General features: G+C 37.9%; 1 protein-coding gene across 2 annotated transcripts in view; it reads right to left on the bottom strand.

The window, feature by feature from the left end:
• Window positions 1–14,586: 14,586 nt before the first annotated feature.
• Window positions 14,587–17,942, bottom strand: part of LOC137389876 (uncharacterized) — a 28,525-nt gene continuing 25,169 nt past the window's right edge. For both annotated transcript variants that reach the window (XM_068076025.1, XM_068076026.1), the window contains 2 exons: window positions 15,627–15,692; window positions 14,587–14,855 (listed from right to left, as the gene is read on the bottom strand). In XM_068076025.1, coding sequence (XP_067932126.1) covers window positions 14,793–14,855; window positions 15,627–15,692 — 129 coding nt within the window. In that variant the 3' untranslated portion in view covers window positions 14,587–14,792. The remainder of the gene's footprint in view (window positions 14,856–15,626; window positions 15,693–17,942) is intronic.

Genomic DNA, 17,942 nt, shown 5'->3' with positions numbered 1-17,942 from the left:
AAACACAACAGAGTAAGACATGGTGAATCTTTTGATACCAAATAATTGTAATGTGAATTTTGGTGCAAGTCAACCTTTAAGGTTTTTTATTTATATGTAGATACAGTGAACCCTTACCATGCGATTTCAATCCGCTCCAGACTTGGTATCGTGTGGCAAAAATATCATATAAAGGGGTATACAAACCCATAGCAATTATCTAATGCAAACATCCCCTGGTAAAAATCATCAAAATATTATATAATTACTGTACATATTAAAAATTAGTAACAAGCTAGTATGTTAGCCCTAGTAACTATAGTTACAACCAGCAACTTCAATTTATTTAGTGATTACGATCTGATATAAAATGTAACATTACAATGTACCTTCGAGACAGACGAATTACATAAACTTTGAATTTAACTGAATTTAGATTACAAAACAAGCACTTGAAGCTAAGATTTAGTGTGTATAGTCAACTATTTAACATAACTTAACTTTCTTATTGCTAAAATTTTATCACCTATATATTTCCGGCTTCCTTTTCACCATAACTTTTAGCCGACCTTGTAAAAACCCTTATCAACCCAAGTTGACAAGAAAGCCCAAAAGATGCTGTTCTCAAAAATGTTCTGTTTAATACGTATTTAAGTGGGAATTGTTAGCAGGTTAAGGAAAGCTGTCTGATCCCAGACCATCTGTTTGAAGGGATCGCAACTCACACTTTGTTGATGGTTTCAAAAGAGAAAAATTATCGTTTTTCACTTAAGGAATGCTGAACTGAGAGAAATGGGTCATCGTACCTTTTTCAGGCGTTCTGAGGTTTTCAGCAGACAAAATATCGGCCTCTTTGTTATTTCGACGTAATAAGCAAACCAACTGCAAAATTTGAATTTTGACCAAAATATATGACTGAATTCGTACGGCGAAGTAGAATTCGTATGGCGAAGTAGAATTCGTATGGCGAAGTAGAATTCGTATGGCGAAGTAGAATTCGTATGGCGAAGTAGAATTCATATGGCGAAGTAGAATTTGTACGGCGAAGTAGAATTCGTATATCGAGGTGGAATTCGTATGGCCACGTAGAATTCGTATATCAAGGTGGAATTCGTATGGCGAAGTAGAATTCGTATAGCGAGGACAAAAACAATTAGTAGAGCGGGAACATAAACTTATCTTTCAGCTTATTCTTTCCGAGGGTGGGCTACTCAAACAAAGATGTTTCATAGTCAGAAATTTATGCTGAATTCAATTATAATGTTTTTACACCTATGTGTTTGCACATTTCTGAGCTAGAGAGCACTTTCGAAATGAGAGGGGACAACTCCAAGTTTGCTTGGAAAACCTTACATATCAGACAGAGAAAACTATTTTATAATCTCAAAAGTTAGTAAATGCTTTTACATGTATTTGAGATTAGGTGAGTCAACTTTCAGCACTTCTTAACCCATGCCAAGGATGCAGCAAGACTGCTTGTTTCACTGTATTGATCAGTCTGTGAATGAAACCCTAGTCAGAGTGACTAAACTTCAATATTAGACAGCCAAACAGTATTCAAACAGATGGTTGATATTGGCAGAAGAAAACATTCAATGTGAAATTACTCAAAAAGTGTCAAGCATTGAGAACTTTGATGAGAGTTCAGACTCGTTATGTCATTATGCTTGTTATAAAAAGTATTGTAACAAACTCGTTAGGGAAAGAGCTGAGAAGAGACAGAAGAATGTGATACAGCAGAAGAGGTGAAACTAGATATCTATTCCTTTACAAATTCATGATGATTACTCCAAGATAATGGTACTTTGGTGGGAGAAAAAGAAAACATTTTCATTTTTGTCTGCACATTTTGTGAGCAGCAAAACTAGAGATGCGGAGAGATGGTGAAAACGGCTTCCTAAACAAGCTCGAAGGTCAGATGCCATCATCTGACTTGCCCGTGCTGCTGAAATACCAACTGACATCACTTTCCCTTCATATGTACACTTCCAACCGTCAACACAAATCAATCATGTACCTCAAGCTGAATTTGAAAAATAGGGCAGTGATCATTCGCAAAGACTTCAGTGAGAACTTTAACTGTAAGCAACTGAAATCAAAGCACCTACTACACCACAATAGGGGTGACAGTAACCACTGTCATGATTTATTATAAGCTGAATGGAGTCCTAGCCTACAAATGCTGTGCATTAGTTAGTGATAGCCTAGAACAAACTAAGGATGCTGCTTAGACTGTATAATAGAGAACTTGTGAAATTTCTGAAAGCCGAAACTATTAACTTGCAACATAATCATTATGTAAGTGATGGATCCAAATTGCAAAACAAAAACCGGTTCACAGTTCAGAACTTGATAAGCCATAAGGGAGAAATGGGTATGGCAGCTGACTGGAAGTTTTTTTTAGACATCGCATGTCAAAGGCTCAGTAGATGGTGTTGGGAGAAGCATCAAACAACAAGTTCTAATGGCAGAATATCGAGGATGGTATGTCGTAAACTCGGCAAAATCATTTGCAGAAGCTGCAAAAATAGTAACTTCTCCAAATCAGTAAAATCAATGAAGATTTTAAACATCTCAGAAAATATGATCACTAAAACGGCAAGGAGCTGCAAAGAACGCTGGTCCACTGCACCTCCAATTTGTGACATTCTATCTTGCCATCACATAGCAATTAAGGAAGATGGTGACGTTACTCTGATGGAATGGGGTTCTTCCACTTATCAGCCAGTTCCATCCACACCGAGCAGGGAACCGAATCAAAAGGCAACCATAGGAGATACTTCACAAACACTGACTCAGCTCTTACCCCAAATGCTGGTCACAGTGGCCTATAACTCTGAAGTCAGCTTTGGGGAAATTCTCACAATCGAAGCTAATGAAGGTAGCCACAATGTAAAGTACATAAGATCCACCCACATGAATTAGCTTCTTTAAGTATGCCCAGTTGTTGTACCAGCAGCAACTACCAGGTCACTGAGATACTTTGTAATAGGAAATTATGCGATCATAATGGCGGAATATGTTTTTTTAAATGGTTTACTGCATGAAAGTCTGACAGCCTTCAAATTATATGTGTTTTATGTTCAAGTAAAATAAATACAATATATGGTAATTTTAAACTATTGTTTGGTTTAGCACAAGTGAATATACATACGCAATGTGCATACATATGCAATGTTGCAACTACAACTCATAACAATTTGTGGTCTAACAACTAGAAGACATAGAAAAATGCTTAATTTTCATAATGTTATTTTTGTCCCACGCGTCACAGTCCCGCGCGTTACAGGTGGTAGTCTTTTTTCAAACCTTACAGAATCATTAAAATTTGGCTTGGAAACAAAATGATATGTATTCCTAATAGGGGAACAATAGAGCTTTGAGCTTGTCAAATGATAATGTTATGAGTCCAAAATTTCAAAAGATTTTTCTAATTGATCAAAATGTAGTTTTTCATGTCAAACTATGGCCCCGCGCGTCACACCAGCTTTAATGGTTCATAATTTGTTAATGCGTTGCATGACAAAGATGAAATCTCATTGAGTGATGGTTGATGTCAAGTGCTTTCTAAAAGGGTATGAATAATACCCGAATTACGCATCTGAGCTGAGAAGTATGCGAGGAAGCACTCAAATGACCGGCGTGTCACAATCTTGCCAAAAACGGCCTTACAGCCTTACTACCCCAGTGCATTTTGTGAGCCAAAAAAAATCGTATAACAGGGGAACATGATATCCCCAGGGCTCACTGTGTCCGGTTTCGGTCGCTTTAAACTATTATTTAAAACTTGGAGTTATCATACTGTTTTGGATAACTCCTAACACATTATGCATTCACCAGATTACTTTGCCTCGCGAGGGCTGCATTACAGCCTTGGTACCTAGCGTCTCACATCGCAATTGACGTTCAAATTGGCTTGAGGGTGGCGCAATTTTTTCCTTAGCCAATGGAATGATGCCAACAGATCCGGGTCAATTATGATAGCCAAGTTCTCTTTTGATGGGTAATTACTGAAACCGTCCCACCCTTAATTGTGAGTAGTGAGTGATCCTGTCACTATTACTGAAGCTCGCGAAGATCCCATTTTTGTGATATCTCTCTTCGATGCCTGGTAAATGAACGTAAGATCCTATTGTTGACTGTCTCAACAACCAAAAATACACGCTTCTCGTGGCGGGCTCTGCGCATCCAAGGAGTGCCCAACTCGCCGAGTGATCTCTTCATAAAATGAGTAGGCTATTACAAATACCTGCATAATTTCGCTTTCCTAAAGTTTAATAATACATTTAATCATGATATAATCGTCTCTGTGAATATTTCTTCAATTAAAAAAATGATAATTACTGTCTTGGAGTTAAAAATAAACTAATAAACTAATAAACTCTGGTTGCGAGTTCTAATTTTAGTAACTGTTATTACTAATATTAGGACTACTGTTAATAATAATATTAGTAATTATTGTTAATTTTATTCATATTAATTATCCCACGACCAAACAAGAGGGAAGCGATTGATTGGGAGATTTATGATAAATGCACGTGTGCACACAACTCCCGAAAAATTATCTGTTAACGGCCGTCACCAAACCTTCGCAACGAATTCCTATCAACAAATTTAACTATTTTTCAGTAAAGTCGTTAAGTATAATAATGATACAAAACGCATATAAACCTATTTAAATATGTTACCAAGTCTTTGAAAGGTTACCGCAAAATCCTAAAACTAACCCATCTGATCGAATTATACACAAATAGACAGATTAATTTGGACGGAAATCGCCACAAAACGCTTGAAAACCTTGGTTTAATAAAAGTTAAGACCGAAAATTGAAACGCCGAGCGACAGAGAATAGAACGATAAAGTCGTGCCCATTTCACAAAAAATAACGTGCATATTTCGCCAGTCTATAGCATTGTCGAAGGTTTCTGTAATTAACATAAGTGTACTGAACTCGTTTCATTTTTGCCGATTTCAAAGTAACTGACATTTTAGACTCTTGAGTACTTTGGTATTCTAACTGATGTACAACGCAGAGAAAGTAAAGGAAATGACGATGATATTTTGTTCTAACGATTCTCATGAGATTTTAAGATTATGAGATTATACTTATGAGATTATGAAAACTATGACGTTTTTAAATGTAAACAAAATTGTGTATTGGTTTTATATTATTACTACATTAATAATATTGGTTATTCTAATAATATCAGTGCATTTTACTTCTAATATTGGCCAATATTGCATTTCTCCTATTGCAGGGGGAGAGATATAAACATAATCTTTTCCTCTCATTATTGCTATTTGTTGTATATAATAACACCCACACCCAGTACATTACAGCTACCATTGCAGTTATCCTATTGCACTGCAGTGCCATTTGACTGCTAATATTGCATTTCTCAACCATCAGTACCCTTTCTTTTTTTCCAATATCTCTTTGGTTGTGGGCTGTATGACAGTGGAATTTCTAGCAATATTAACATTATTATTATTAATAATATTATTAATAATTGGTTAACTCGAGTAATTGAGAATCCACACATTCCTCCATAAGATGTTACTTCACAGAACTATTGGTATCAAATATCAGTTAAAATACGATATAACATCCATATATTATCTTAAACAATCTTATGACAGTACTTTCAATCATAAAAAGTAAGCACCATATTGTGTTATACCGTTATGTCTGATATCAGCCTTGTACAGGTAGACAGCACTGTGTACAGCACCATTGCAAATTTCATAGCAAATTGCCACAGATATAGCAGATCTACAAATTCCAGAGATGGGATAATCACTATTGCAAGCCAACTCCCAGATTTCAATCCACAAATAAAACATTGGAAACTTTACATGAAAACGATTGATAACAACTAAAACCTTGAAGGTCAGAGCCAGATTAAAACCAAGGATTAACTCCTAAATAGTGCATTTTAAGATAAATGTCTAACCAGACTCCATAACATGTACAGTGGCCAGACAACAGCAACTTGCGTCATGCAGTATATCAAAATCCGCATCTGGTACCAATCTACACCAAAGTTTATAATTAGAGATAATGTATGATAAAATCTCTGCTGATGGAAAACAAAAAGATGTAGGCAGAAACATCCAAAAACTACAAGATTCACAACTGAAGACCTGAAACATATAGTTTTACTCCTGGACACTAAGGGTAACTTTTATTCAAAATAAAAAAACGAATATTCAATCATACTCTTCACTCTTTTAGCACAGCTTCCCCATAGCAGTCAGACGCATCAGTAGAAGAAGCCGAAGAATTCATTATCGAGAGAACAAGAGAGTCGGTTCATCTCAAGTTTCAGACATTTACTTTTCAACTCTTATAATTTAGTCTTAAGGTATAACTAGTATATCTGTGTCTGATTCTTAAAATAAACATAGGGTCATGAGAAATTATGGAACTGTAGTCTTAAATTGCAGTATTTGAAAAGGTCAACTGCAAAATCTTATGTACTTTAAGAAACAAGTTAAATCGATTAAAAGAGCCACTAATCAAGATCAGACCTTACCAAGGAGCTATTAGCAATAACTACTTACCGCAGCACATCTGTGGTCGATAAATAAACTAAGCCCTTCACAAAACCTTGTAGGGAACTGGTACGATAATCCAGTTCTGTTGATAATATGCCCGTAACATTTATGTCGTGTTGTGACTTAATACTTTTATTCTGAATAACTCATATATCTTAGTTTCATGTTTTGTAGAGCCTGGAGTGGGCCTTGTACATAAACTAACACAAATCTAAAGTCAGTCAACAGTTCTATTCATATTGTACAACGAATAACAAACATGGTGCCCTGAGTGAGGAGATACTACTACTGATGAGAAGTGACTGACAGTTGATGATTCGCAAATCTCAAAGCTTCTACCTATCTCAAATCACAAAAACAACTTAACAATATGAGCATCAGTGTTGACTTTCTAGCTCCTAAGCCTATAGAATATGGAGCAGAGTTATCCAATCAGTGGAGCAGATTCAAAGATGAATTCGAGTTATTTCTCCCAGCAGCTGAGAAGACTAACTCAGATGACAAAGTTAAAGTTGCTCTTTTGTTGAGGTGCGTTGGACCAAGGGGAAGTGATATATTTAAAACATTCACTTTCCAGGCTGGCAAGTCAAAATATGTTTATAAATATGTGATGGAGAAATTTGATGCTTTTTGTAACCGCGGCACAAAGAAGCTTTTCAAGAGACATCAACTCCTTTCAATGAAGCAGAACACCCTGACGATAGATGAATATGTTACAGCTCTTCATAAAGTCGCGTGTGAATGTCAACTCAATACCATGTATGACGACTTCATGCTTCAAGTTCTGCTTCTGGGTATCAATGATGATCAACTGAGACGAAAGTTATTCGATGACGCTAGAGGTGATACCGGACTTGGATTAGAGCAGGCTATAAAGAAATGCCGCATTGCAGAAAACTCGAAGAATGACATGGCAACTCTTCAGTCGGAGGAGGCCATTCAGGTAGTAACTACAAAGAAGAATGATGGTAAGAATGATAACCAAGAAGGAACAAGGCCCAACCGGGTTGGTAAATCAAGCAACAGAAGTATGTGCAGAAATTGTGGCGCATCCCATCCTCCACGAAAATGTCCAGCATGGAGACGACAGTGCCATGGCTGCAAAAAGTACAACCACTATAAGATACAATGTCAATCTAAACGACAAGTGAATCTTGTGGAGGATGAAGGATAAGGGTCAGAGGACTCCCTATTATGCCTTCATGTTGTCCGGAGAGACAGGAAACTGCTTACATCTGTTGTCACCAAGGTGAATGGAAATAGAAAGCAGACCAGATTTCAGCTGGATACCAGAGCGTCCTGTAATATTTTGAATCACACAGATTACATAGATCTTGGAAAACCCAGTCTAGATGGCAACCGTAAACAGCTGAGACAGTTTGATGGTTCAATTACTAGGGCGTTAGGAGGATGTGAAGTGGAAGTCGCTGGTAAAACTTTCTATTTTCTGGTACACAAAACACGCAATCACAGCTTGCTGTCTCTAGATGCTTGCCTTGAGCTCGGGCTGATCTCAATCAAAGATGAATGGGTAACTCTTGTTAGTGGTGACAACTTTCAAGAAATCCTCAAAAGCTATCCAGATGTATTTGAAGGAATTGGTTGCTTGCCAGGAGAATACCATATTGAAGTTGACAAAGAAGCCATACCGAGACAGAGCCACAACCGAAAGACGCCACTTTCCATGATGACTGATCTGAAAGATAAATTAGATAGCTACACAGATAAGGGTATTTTAGCTCCAGTTGACTACCCTACGCAATGGATTAGCAATAATGTATGTCAGAAAGCCGAATAGTTCACTACGTGTGTGCATTGACCCTTGTAACCTCAACAAGGTGATACAGAGGAACCATTTCCCCATGCCAGTTCTGGATGATGTTCTCAGCGATCTGGATGGCGCCAAGGTGTTTACCTTGTGTGATGCTAAAGATGATTTTCTCCAAGTAAAGTTGAGTGATGCATCTAGCGATTTGACAATCTTTTGGATTCCCTTTGGGAAATACAAACGGCTCCGAATGCCTTTCGGTTTGTCATCGAGTCCAGAGGAGTTCCAAAGACGACTCTCAGATGCTTTGAGTGGGTTAAAGGGAGTGAGAGTGGTAGCGGATGACATTCTAATCTATGGAAAAGGCGCAACATATGAAGAAGCTATGCTGGACCACAATGTAAATCTGGAGAAATTCCTTGCCCGCTCTAGGAGAGTAAACCTGAAACTCAATAGAGAGAAGTGCAAGTTTATGCTCGATTCACTACCATATATTGGCCACATAATAACACCGGAGGGCGTAAGACCAGACCCTGCTAAAATTCAAGCTATTACCAAGATGACCGCTCCCACCAACAGTGATGGGATGTGCAGATTCCTTGGTCATGTGAATTATTTGGCCAAGTTTGTTCCACACTGTTCTGCAGAATGTGAGCTATTGCGCAGACTAGTAGGGGTGTCAGATGGAGAGTTCAGATGGGGTGAAGATCAGCACTGTACCTTTGCAAAACTAAAATGTTTAATCATCGCAACTTCCTCTCTAAGATACTTTCAGGTGAACAAAGCAGTTGTAGTGCAAACAGATGGCAGCAAAGAGGGTCTTGGTGCAGTACTCTTACAAGATGGTCAACCAGTGTCTTATGCCTCTCAGAGTCTGACTGAGAGTGAACGGAATTATGCGCCCATAGAGCTAGAGCTGCTTGCCATTGTCTTTGGTATGCAAAAATTTGATCAGTATGTTTTTGGAAATCCTGATGTCATTGTGCACACAGATCACAGTCCACTGGAGTCAATATTCAGCAAACCACTTATTCAAGCACCAAAAGGACTGCAGTCGATGTTGTTGGTCCTTCAACGGTATCCTATGTCGCTAGTCTACAAGCCAGGAAAGGAACAGATTAGTGCAGATCTACTTTCAAGAGCTCCCACTGGCACACCTGAACAAGGAATCAATGAAGAACAAATTTTCACAGTCAACCAGCTGAGGTCATTCATGTCTGACCTGAATCCAGAAATCATAAAGAGACCTACCAGTCTCAGAGGCGACATATGTGAAAATACAACAGCAAACCAGGACTGATCCCATTCTGAGCCAGCTGAAAACAATGATTCGGTCAGGATGGACTGATAAATAAGTGATCTGCCGGAAGAGCTCCGGCCATACTACTCTTATCGAGATGAGTTGGCTGTACCTGATGGGGTCATCTATAAGGGTTCAAGACTTGTAGTTCCAGATATGATGAAACCGGATAATCTAGAGAAACTTCGTAGTAGCCATCAAGGTACCGCAGCAATAATCACGAGAGCCAGAAGTGTAGTGTTCTGGCCCCAGATGGCCAAGGACATAAGAATCAAAACGCATAAGTGCGTCACCTGTGCATTAGACTCTCCAGCACAAAACCTCATGAGACTCTAAAGAGTCATGACATACCTGCAAAGGTGTGGAGCAAGATTAGAATGGACATATTTACACATAAAGACAAGCATTATCTGATACTTGTTGACTACTACTCAGACTTCTTCGAGTGCGAGCCTCTCTCTGATCTGCAGTCAAGATCTGTTATTAAAGCTTGTAAGAAGGCGTTTGCTAGGTATGGAATTCCACATCAGATTCGTTCTGACCATGGAACACAGTTTACCTCAGCAGAGTTCACCAACTTAGGCAAGATCTGGGGTTTCATACACACCACATCATCTCCCGGACACCAACAGTGTAACGGCAAAGCAGAGGCCGCCGTATAAAATAGTAAAGAAATTGATGAGGAGGGCAGATGATGTTTACCTGGCCCTGTTAGAGTATCGGAATACAACCACTGCCGGCATGTCTACCTCGCCTGCACAGAGAATGTTTGGTAAAGCTACACGCTCCATACTCCCTACAGCTTCTGACCCTGAGGCCGAGGTTCTGAAGCAGAAGGCAAATCAAAAAATGCAGACGCAGAAATACTATAATAAAGCAGCCAGAGATCTCTCTGAACTAGCTATTGGCTCTCCAGTGATGCTGAAAGATATTCAAGCACAAAAGACAAAGTGGTATCAGGGACGGATAGTGGAACAGCTATCAGACAGATCGTACCTGGTATCAAATAAAAACACAGGCAATGCAGTGAGAAGAAACAGAGTTGATCTAAGACCAATGGTATCTGGTCCTGACCATACCATCGAAGCTGAAGTCATTAACCCGCCTGAGCCTCAGGCAAATGATTCTGTGCCACCTGATGTTGAAACAGCACCAATTAGCTGTGACCAGTCTGTAGCTACAGATGAAGCTATGTCAGCTCCATGGCAGAGAGCTCGACAAGTCAAACTACCAAGCAAATACAAGGATTATGAGATGTACTAGGTGACCAGGCTGACCCAGGAGGTGTCAGAACAGGCTGAGGGGGCCTGCGCCTCTGAGGCCTGATGGGACTAACACAATCTCGTTGATACTGGTCATGAGACGATAGATGACAAGAGACTTTACAAACTATATTGCTTTGACAATTAGTCAGATTCAGTTCATATTTCATTTATACACTATTACATACGAGCAACATTTGTGAGAAGCTATTACCACACATTTCTATTCATGTGCAATAGCATTTCTTCATCATACCTTTGTGGATACATACGATACATAATATGTGATATTCATGACTTGCTTTATCACATGCTTCTTTCCAAATATTGTAAAAGGTATGTTGATAATATGCCCGTGACATTTATGTTGTGTTGTGACTTAATACTTTTATTCTGAATAACTCATATATCTTAGTTTCATGTTTTGTAGAGCCTGGAGTGGGCCTTGTACATAAACTAACACAAATCTAAAGTCAGTCAACAGTTATATTCATACTGTACAACGAATAACAAACAAGTTCTATCAATCGTTAATACAACAATACTGCTAAAAAACGAGTGAATTGTTGCACCTCAAACTGTAGGAAAGGCTTCCTAAATATTTGTTTGTTTTTAGAAGCAAGCATGTCTTTGAGAATCTTCAACGATCAACTAGCGCTTTAAAGTGCTGCCATTGCACAAAAATTATTTAGGCAAGTCAATCCAAACCTCATTTAAAACAAGTCTAGATAGGGGCGTTTTCTGAGATTACGATTACGGTATGAGACTGGACAAGACGTCATAGTTAGCTAGCCGTGGCAGCGGAAATGCTACGCCTCCCAATGATGACATATTAATGAGACACTTACTTTCACCCTCCAAAACCTACCTCAATAAGTAGCTAGGGTTATTTAAATACAACGATTCCACTTTTCTATTCTTTACTTTGTTGGTGACTTCCTATATTGGTGAATATATTGGGAGTTTTCCTTTCCGAGATGTTTGAAAAGATAACTCCAGAATTGTATATCAAATACTTGGTAAATCCGTTTTTGAATAAATAAGTTGCAAACATTTTGAGGATTACTTTGACCTTAAAAGTTGGAGATGTTTCTACTTTTTTGCTTTGGCTTCATTGGCAGATTTGCAGCAAAAATAACAATCAAGACCTTAATTTAATAATTGATGAGTTGAAATGTTAATTTTACAATTTTAACGGTATGATAGAAAATTATTGCTTTTATTGCTGGTGGTACATCTTGCAAATTGATGAATTTGCTAAATCAAAGTGCGTTCTTCTCTTTGGCTGTGATTTTGAAAGTGCAAAATTAAACACTGTAGGAACTGCATCTTTCTTCAAGATATTTACGCCTCTCACTTTTGAATAGCGGTTATCAATAAAGTACGCCTGAAATAAAAATCAAATCAGAGATATACATATTAAGTAATATTAACAGAAGTAATACTAACGTCTTTTCATTACAATCGACCTACCTATAAAAGTATGCGGAATGTGCTGAAAATATAGCACTACACAAAAATGATAAACCTAACCAACCCACAAGCAAACAACCAGCTGAAGTGGGACAATGGGCCATAACATGAGTTGTCTACAAAGACTAAGATTTTCTTCAAACATGAATTCTTAGTCCTGTAAAAGATTCTCATACACTAAGCAACAGCTTCTACTTTTAATAGCAGCATTATTATTAAGACTCATTAAAAAGGTGGTATTTTGTACTTAGTACTTTATACTAAACTTAGTCTTGTTATAAAATGTTACAACTTACTGAGCATAAACATGATGAGCTGGTGGGCTGCCACAGTTTGTTTCCTTTACAAGAGTTGAAAGAGGAGAGACGTTTCATATTTACCAGCCATTGATTCCGTAGTAAGTCAGTCTTTGGAAACCAATGGAAAGTAAACCCTATTAGTGCAAAGAGGTTCTGTACAACTGCTTAAAGAGTTTAAAGAGAGCATTTTAAGAGAGTTTAAACTTTAAAGTTTAAAGAGAGCAGCCTTTCATGACTTTAAAAAACTGACACAACATTTTAAGTAAGTCTATGTTAAAATAAATAATAATTTGAAACTCGCTGATGCACAACCACCCTTTGGAAGAAAAATTTTTTGGCTGGTAGTGCAGGCATGATTTATTATTAAACTCTCTCACTTTTTTCGCTGACCTTGAAGATTGAATTTTGAAAGGTAATGCGAGATCATTTATTTCATTCATTTGATCTTTATATTTGTGAAGGCCATTTATTTGCCTTTTGCACAAATTATTTCCTACTTCTTCATCAAAACAAACATTAGTGTACAAAACAATGATTTCTTCCACAAATAAAAATTTATCCGCTCATAGGTTCAGGTTTGACTGGTCTTTTTATCTCGTGAGAATTAATATTTATAGTAGGTAATTTTAACAAATTGTTATTTCACTTTCCAAGTTAGACTGCGTAACTTACCAGTAGATGTGCTGTAGAGTTACTGGGTTGGTGTGAGCTTGACGATGCCTCTCATCATCACTCGTGACAGTTGCGTAACTTTCTACCATCTGTTGTTGGTGTAGCCATAGTTACTAATGTTCGTATGATAAACTATCGTGTTATATATGCGTCCAGGCATTTTATGGACTTCGAAGCTTTGTGTGACTCGCCGGGTACCGGATTAAGATGTCACATGATGCAAAGGCTATATATACAGAATTATCAAGCCTCTAGGTCTTCTTGACTTTTTCTTATTAGTAACTGACCTGTAGAATCTAACATGGTGTCATAGGCAGAAAACATTTATGCCAGATTTATCATATGGTACAAGACCCACAATGAAGATGTCAGGTTGTCAGCCTGTAGAACAACTCCATTGCCGTGAGGATATTCCCCTAGTAAACTCATGTTTGACCGACCAATAAGGTCAGCCTTATGAGAGGGATGTAGACGATTGTCAGTTCAAAGATACCAGAGAACACATGAAAGTAAATTTGATTGTATTAGGAAGTATAGGGCAAAACAACTCCTGAAAACTTTACTGGGGCAGGTTGTACACATTGGGGCTCCTACTGACATTGGAACTGAGAGTACCGTGCTGAATAAGAATACCTCTCCTTATAGTTACTACGTTAGAGTGGAGCGAGATCCAGATAAACAAAAGAAACTTTTTTGAGTTATACCCTGATTTGTCTGGTGGCTGTGACATGGATGGAGGATGGAGGACCAGCCGCCAGCTACTCTCAGAGGTACCAGAACTAAAATCTTTCTTTCGAGACACAAACAACAGGTTGAGAATGTGATGCCACTCAAGAACGTGGAGCCAGTAATAGACAAGTAATCCAGGCATGAGCAACAGGTTGGGAATGTTATACCAACAAGAAATGGGATGCAAGTAAAAGGCGAGCAACCCATAGGCGCTCAAGGTGCAAGGAATGTTCTGGTGACAAGATAATGGCAGAATTAGCAAACCACCCAATATGGGGACTATGAGGTTTATTGAGGTCCACTTGTAGTTTTAGATACAGACCAATGTCAAGTTCTAGTTCTGGTGCGTACAATGGCTCAGGAAGGGATCTGGATCCAGAAAGTTATATGATTATTATGATTAACATTGAATAGGTGTGTATTCTCAATGTGGTATTATTCGGTGTGTCATATGAAAAAGAGGCTGGAAACCCTGTTGTGCGCAGTTTGTTAACATGTGTATACATATAATGGCAGGCCGTAATTCAAACAGAACATTAGATTAGACATACACTCATCAAATACACCGGAATTATTGAGGGCTATAAATCCCAAAAAATTACATAATTAAGTACAAACGACTGTTTGACAATTTTTCTAAAATCAAAAAGTTAAAATTTATAGAAAACCTCAACTGTTTGTAAAAAGCACCATATTGATTGTAAAATTGTTGAAATATGAATATACATGTAACTACTTGAGCAAGAAATGAGCTAGGAGATGGTGCTTGTCTGGTTGATGGCATTGATAAGCCTGATCACCTCATCATCTTTGTTCTGTAACAAAATCTATAAGAGTGGCAGATGATGACAAGTGGCAGTTGATGACAAGTGGCAAATGATGACAAGTGGCGGTTGATGACAAATGGCAGGAGGCACAGTTAAGAAGTAAGTTACAACTGAAAGACACAGAGTAAATAAAATTTAGAAAACTAGCTAGTAAGATGTAATGTTCATCATTTTTCAGTAGCTAATGAATTAACTTACAAAACATAATCAGTGCATGTAAAAACCTAAGGAGCTCAAGGTTCAAGCTTGAGGTGTAAAATCTGTTTAATGATATCATAAATAATTTCCTTACAAAATTGTCATGCAGAAAACAAGATTTATGTCGCAATTAAACCAATCCAAGTGACAATTATCAAATGAGAACCATGACTAAAGTACTTTGTTAGCCGCAGTACTTGACGGTGAAGTACGTAGTACTTTGTTAGTTGTAGTACTTGATGGTGAAGTACGTAGTACTTAGTTAATTGCGGTGATCCGACGGCCAGCATGTTTCCAGATTAAAATAGACAAAACTTTATTGCGGTTCAAACACCTGGGTGAAAAATACATGTGAAATGTGTTTTAACTGCGATCAAGTTTTGTTGATTTTAATCTTGAAACATCCTGGCAGTCAGATCACCTCAAACATTGAAAACCATAGCAAATAATAAAAATACTGATACTTTCCGATAGAATCTACTAAAATTTTGTGAAAGTTCATATTTAATTAAATATTTTTTAAGTGAACTGAGAAGATAATAAGCAATAAATATTTCCTACCTTCCAAATAATGACTAGAGAGTCATCTGAGTAAGTTATTAGGCCATGGCTGCACAACTCTACACCCTATGAGAAAAAAATGGAACTGTCGATTATACGATAACAAAAAGGAAAGAAGACAACTCTTGGATGTACAGCTGACAATTTCAGATAGCGTAAAACATTTATGTAAAGTTTTTGCTTCATACTTCGTAAACATTTCTTATCACATGACCTGTTAAGTCGGCAAAATTTTTTACAAAAATATTGCTTTCTTTCGTTCCGCACTTGAGAGAGAGAAAACAACGATGTCTCTATTATATATGCAAGTGCCATAGCTGTCTGGTCCATCAGATGGTCGATAAAGCACAGAGAATCAGTAGGCGCTATAATCTTTAGCAATACTTGAGACGATCGATCGATGCAGATGTTAGAGTGTCGCACTACTAATCCTATCACGAGTTGGAGAATCGGCAAAAATTATCTTGTAGTATAACCTTAAACCCTGGTGATGAATAGACAGACGGACAGATAGTCACTGCTCTATTTAGAGTGAAATATATTTTTGTTTTGCTTTAGTGTAGACGTATAAAATATTTTCTCTTATTTTTCTATTGCAGGATAAACTTCGCAGTCTGCAAAAAATGAACAAGTGTTGTAAATTGGGGTTGTAGGTGTGCACTCCTTCTAACTTATTGTAACATTACCGCAATATTGGACCATAGAATGAGCAAAATTGATGAAATAAAAATAAGAAAAGTTGTCGACACAAACCAAAAATACTACAGTTACTGTAGTAATAAATTTAAAAATTAAGGTAGTTTTTTTCATTCATGAAAGATCAGATCACTTCGTAACGATCTTGGAATGAATTAGGTAGGTAATTCACATGTATTTTAATGTAATTGTAGCATAAACTGCCTTTAACGTAAAACTTTCTGGAACAGATTATATACGTTGTAGGAGCCTCTACTGTACCTTAATCACTGTGCCCAAATGCTACTTCTACAGCCCAAATCACACTTATACAACTCATATCGTACAATTTATATCTTACTCCTACAAATCATATCATACCCTTTCAACTCATATCCTCATCTTACAACTCATACCCTACCCTTGCAACTCGTGTCATACCCTTGCAACTCATACCACACCCTTGCAACTCATATCATACCCTTGCAACTGATATCATACTTTTTCTACTCATGTCATACCCTTGCAACTCATATCATAACCTTGCAACTCATATCATACCCTTGCAACTCATATCATAACCTTTCAACTCATAACATACCCTTGCAACTCATATCATACCCTTGCAAGTCATCTCATACCCTTGCAACTCAGATCATACCCTTGCAACTCCTATGATACCCTTGCAACTCATATCGTACCCTTGCAACTCATATCATACCCTTGCAACTCATCTCATACCCTTGCAACTCATACCATAGCCTTGCAACTCATGTCATATCCTTGCAACTCATGTCACACCCTTCCAACTCATATACCCTTGCAATTCATATCATACTTTTTCAACTCCTATCATACCCTTGCAACTCACATCCTACCCTTTCAACTCATATCATACCTTTGCAACTCATATCATACCCTAGCAACTCATACCATACCCTTTCAACCCCTACCATACCCTTGCAACTCAGATCATACCCTTGCAACCCATATCATACCCTTGCAACTCCTATCATACCTTTGCAACCCATACCCTACCCTTGCAACTCAGATCATACCCTTGCAACTCATATCATACCCTTGCAACTCCTATCATACTCTTGCAACCCATACCCTACCCTTGCAACTCATATCATACCCTTGCAACTCATATCATACCATTGCAACTCATACCATACCCTTTCAACCCCTACCATACCCTTGCAACTCATATCATACCCTTGCAACTCATATCATACCCTTGTAACTCATATCATACCCTTGCAACTCATATGATACCCTTGCAACTCATACCGTACTCTTGCAACTCATATGATACCCATGCAACTCATATCACACCCTTGCAACTCATATCATACCCTTGCAACTCATACCATACCCTTTCAACCCCTACCATACCCTTGCAACTCAGATCATTCCCTTGCAACTCATATCATACCCTTGCAACTCATACCATACCCTTTCAACCCCTACCATACCCTTGCAACTCAGATCATACCCTTGCAACTCATATCATACCCTTGCACCTCCTATCATACCCTTGCAACTCATATCATACCCTTTCAACTCATAAAATACCCTTGCAACTCATATCATACCCTTGCAACTCAAATCATGCCCTTGCTACTTATCTCATACCCT

Source organism: Watersipora subatra, chromosome 3 (assembly GCF_963576615.1).
Source record: "Watersipora subatra chromosome 3, tzWatSuba1.1, whole genome shotgun sequence".
Lineage (NCBI taxonomy): Eukaryota > Metazoa > Bryozoa > Gymnolaemata > Cheilostomatida > Watersiporidae > Watersipora > Watersipora subatra.
The sequence above is the reverse complement of the archived record's forward strand: the minus strand, read 5'-3'. Positions and strand labels throughout refer to the sequence as shown.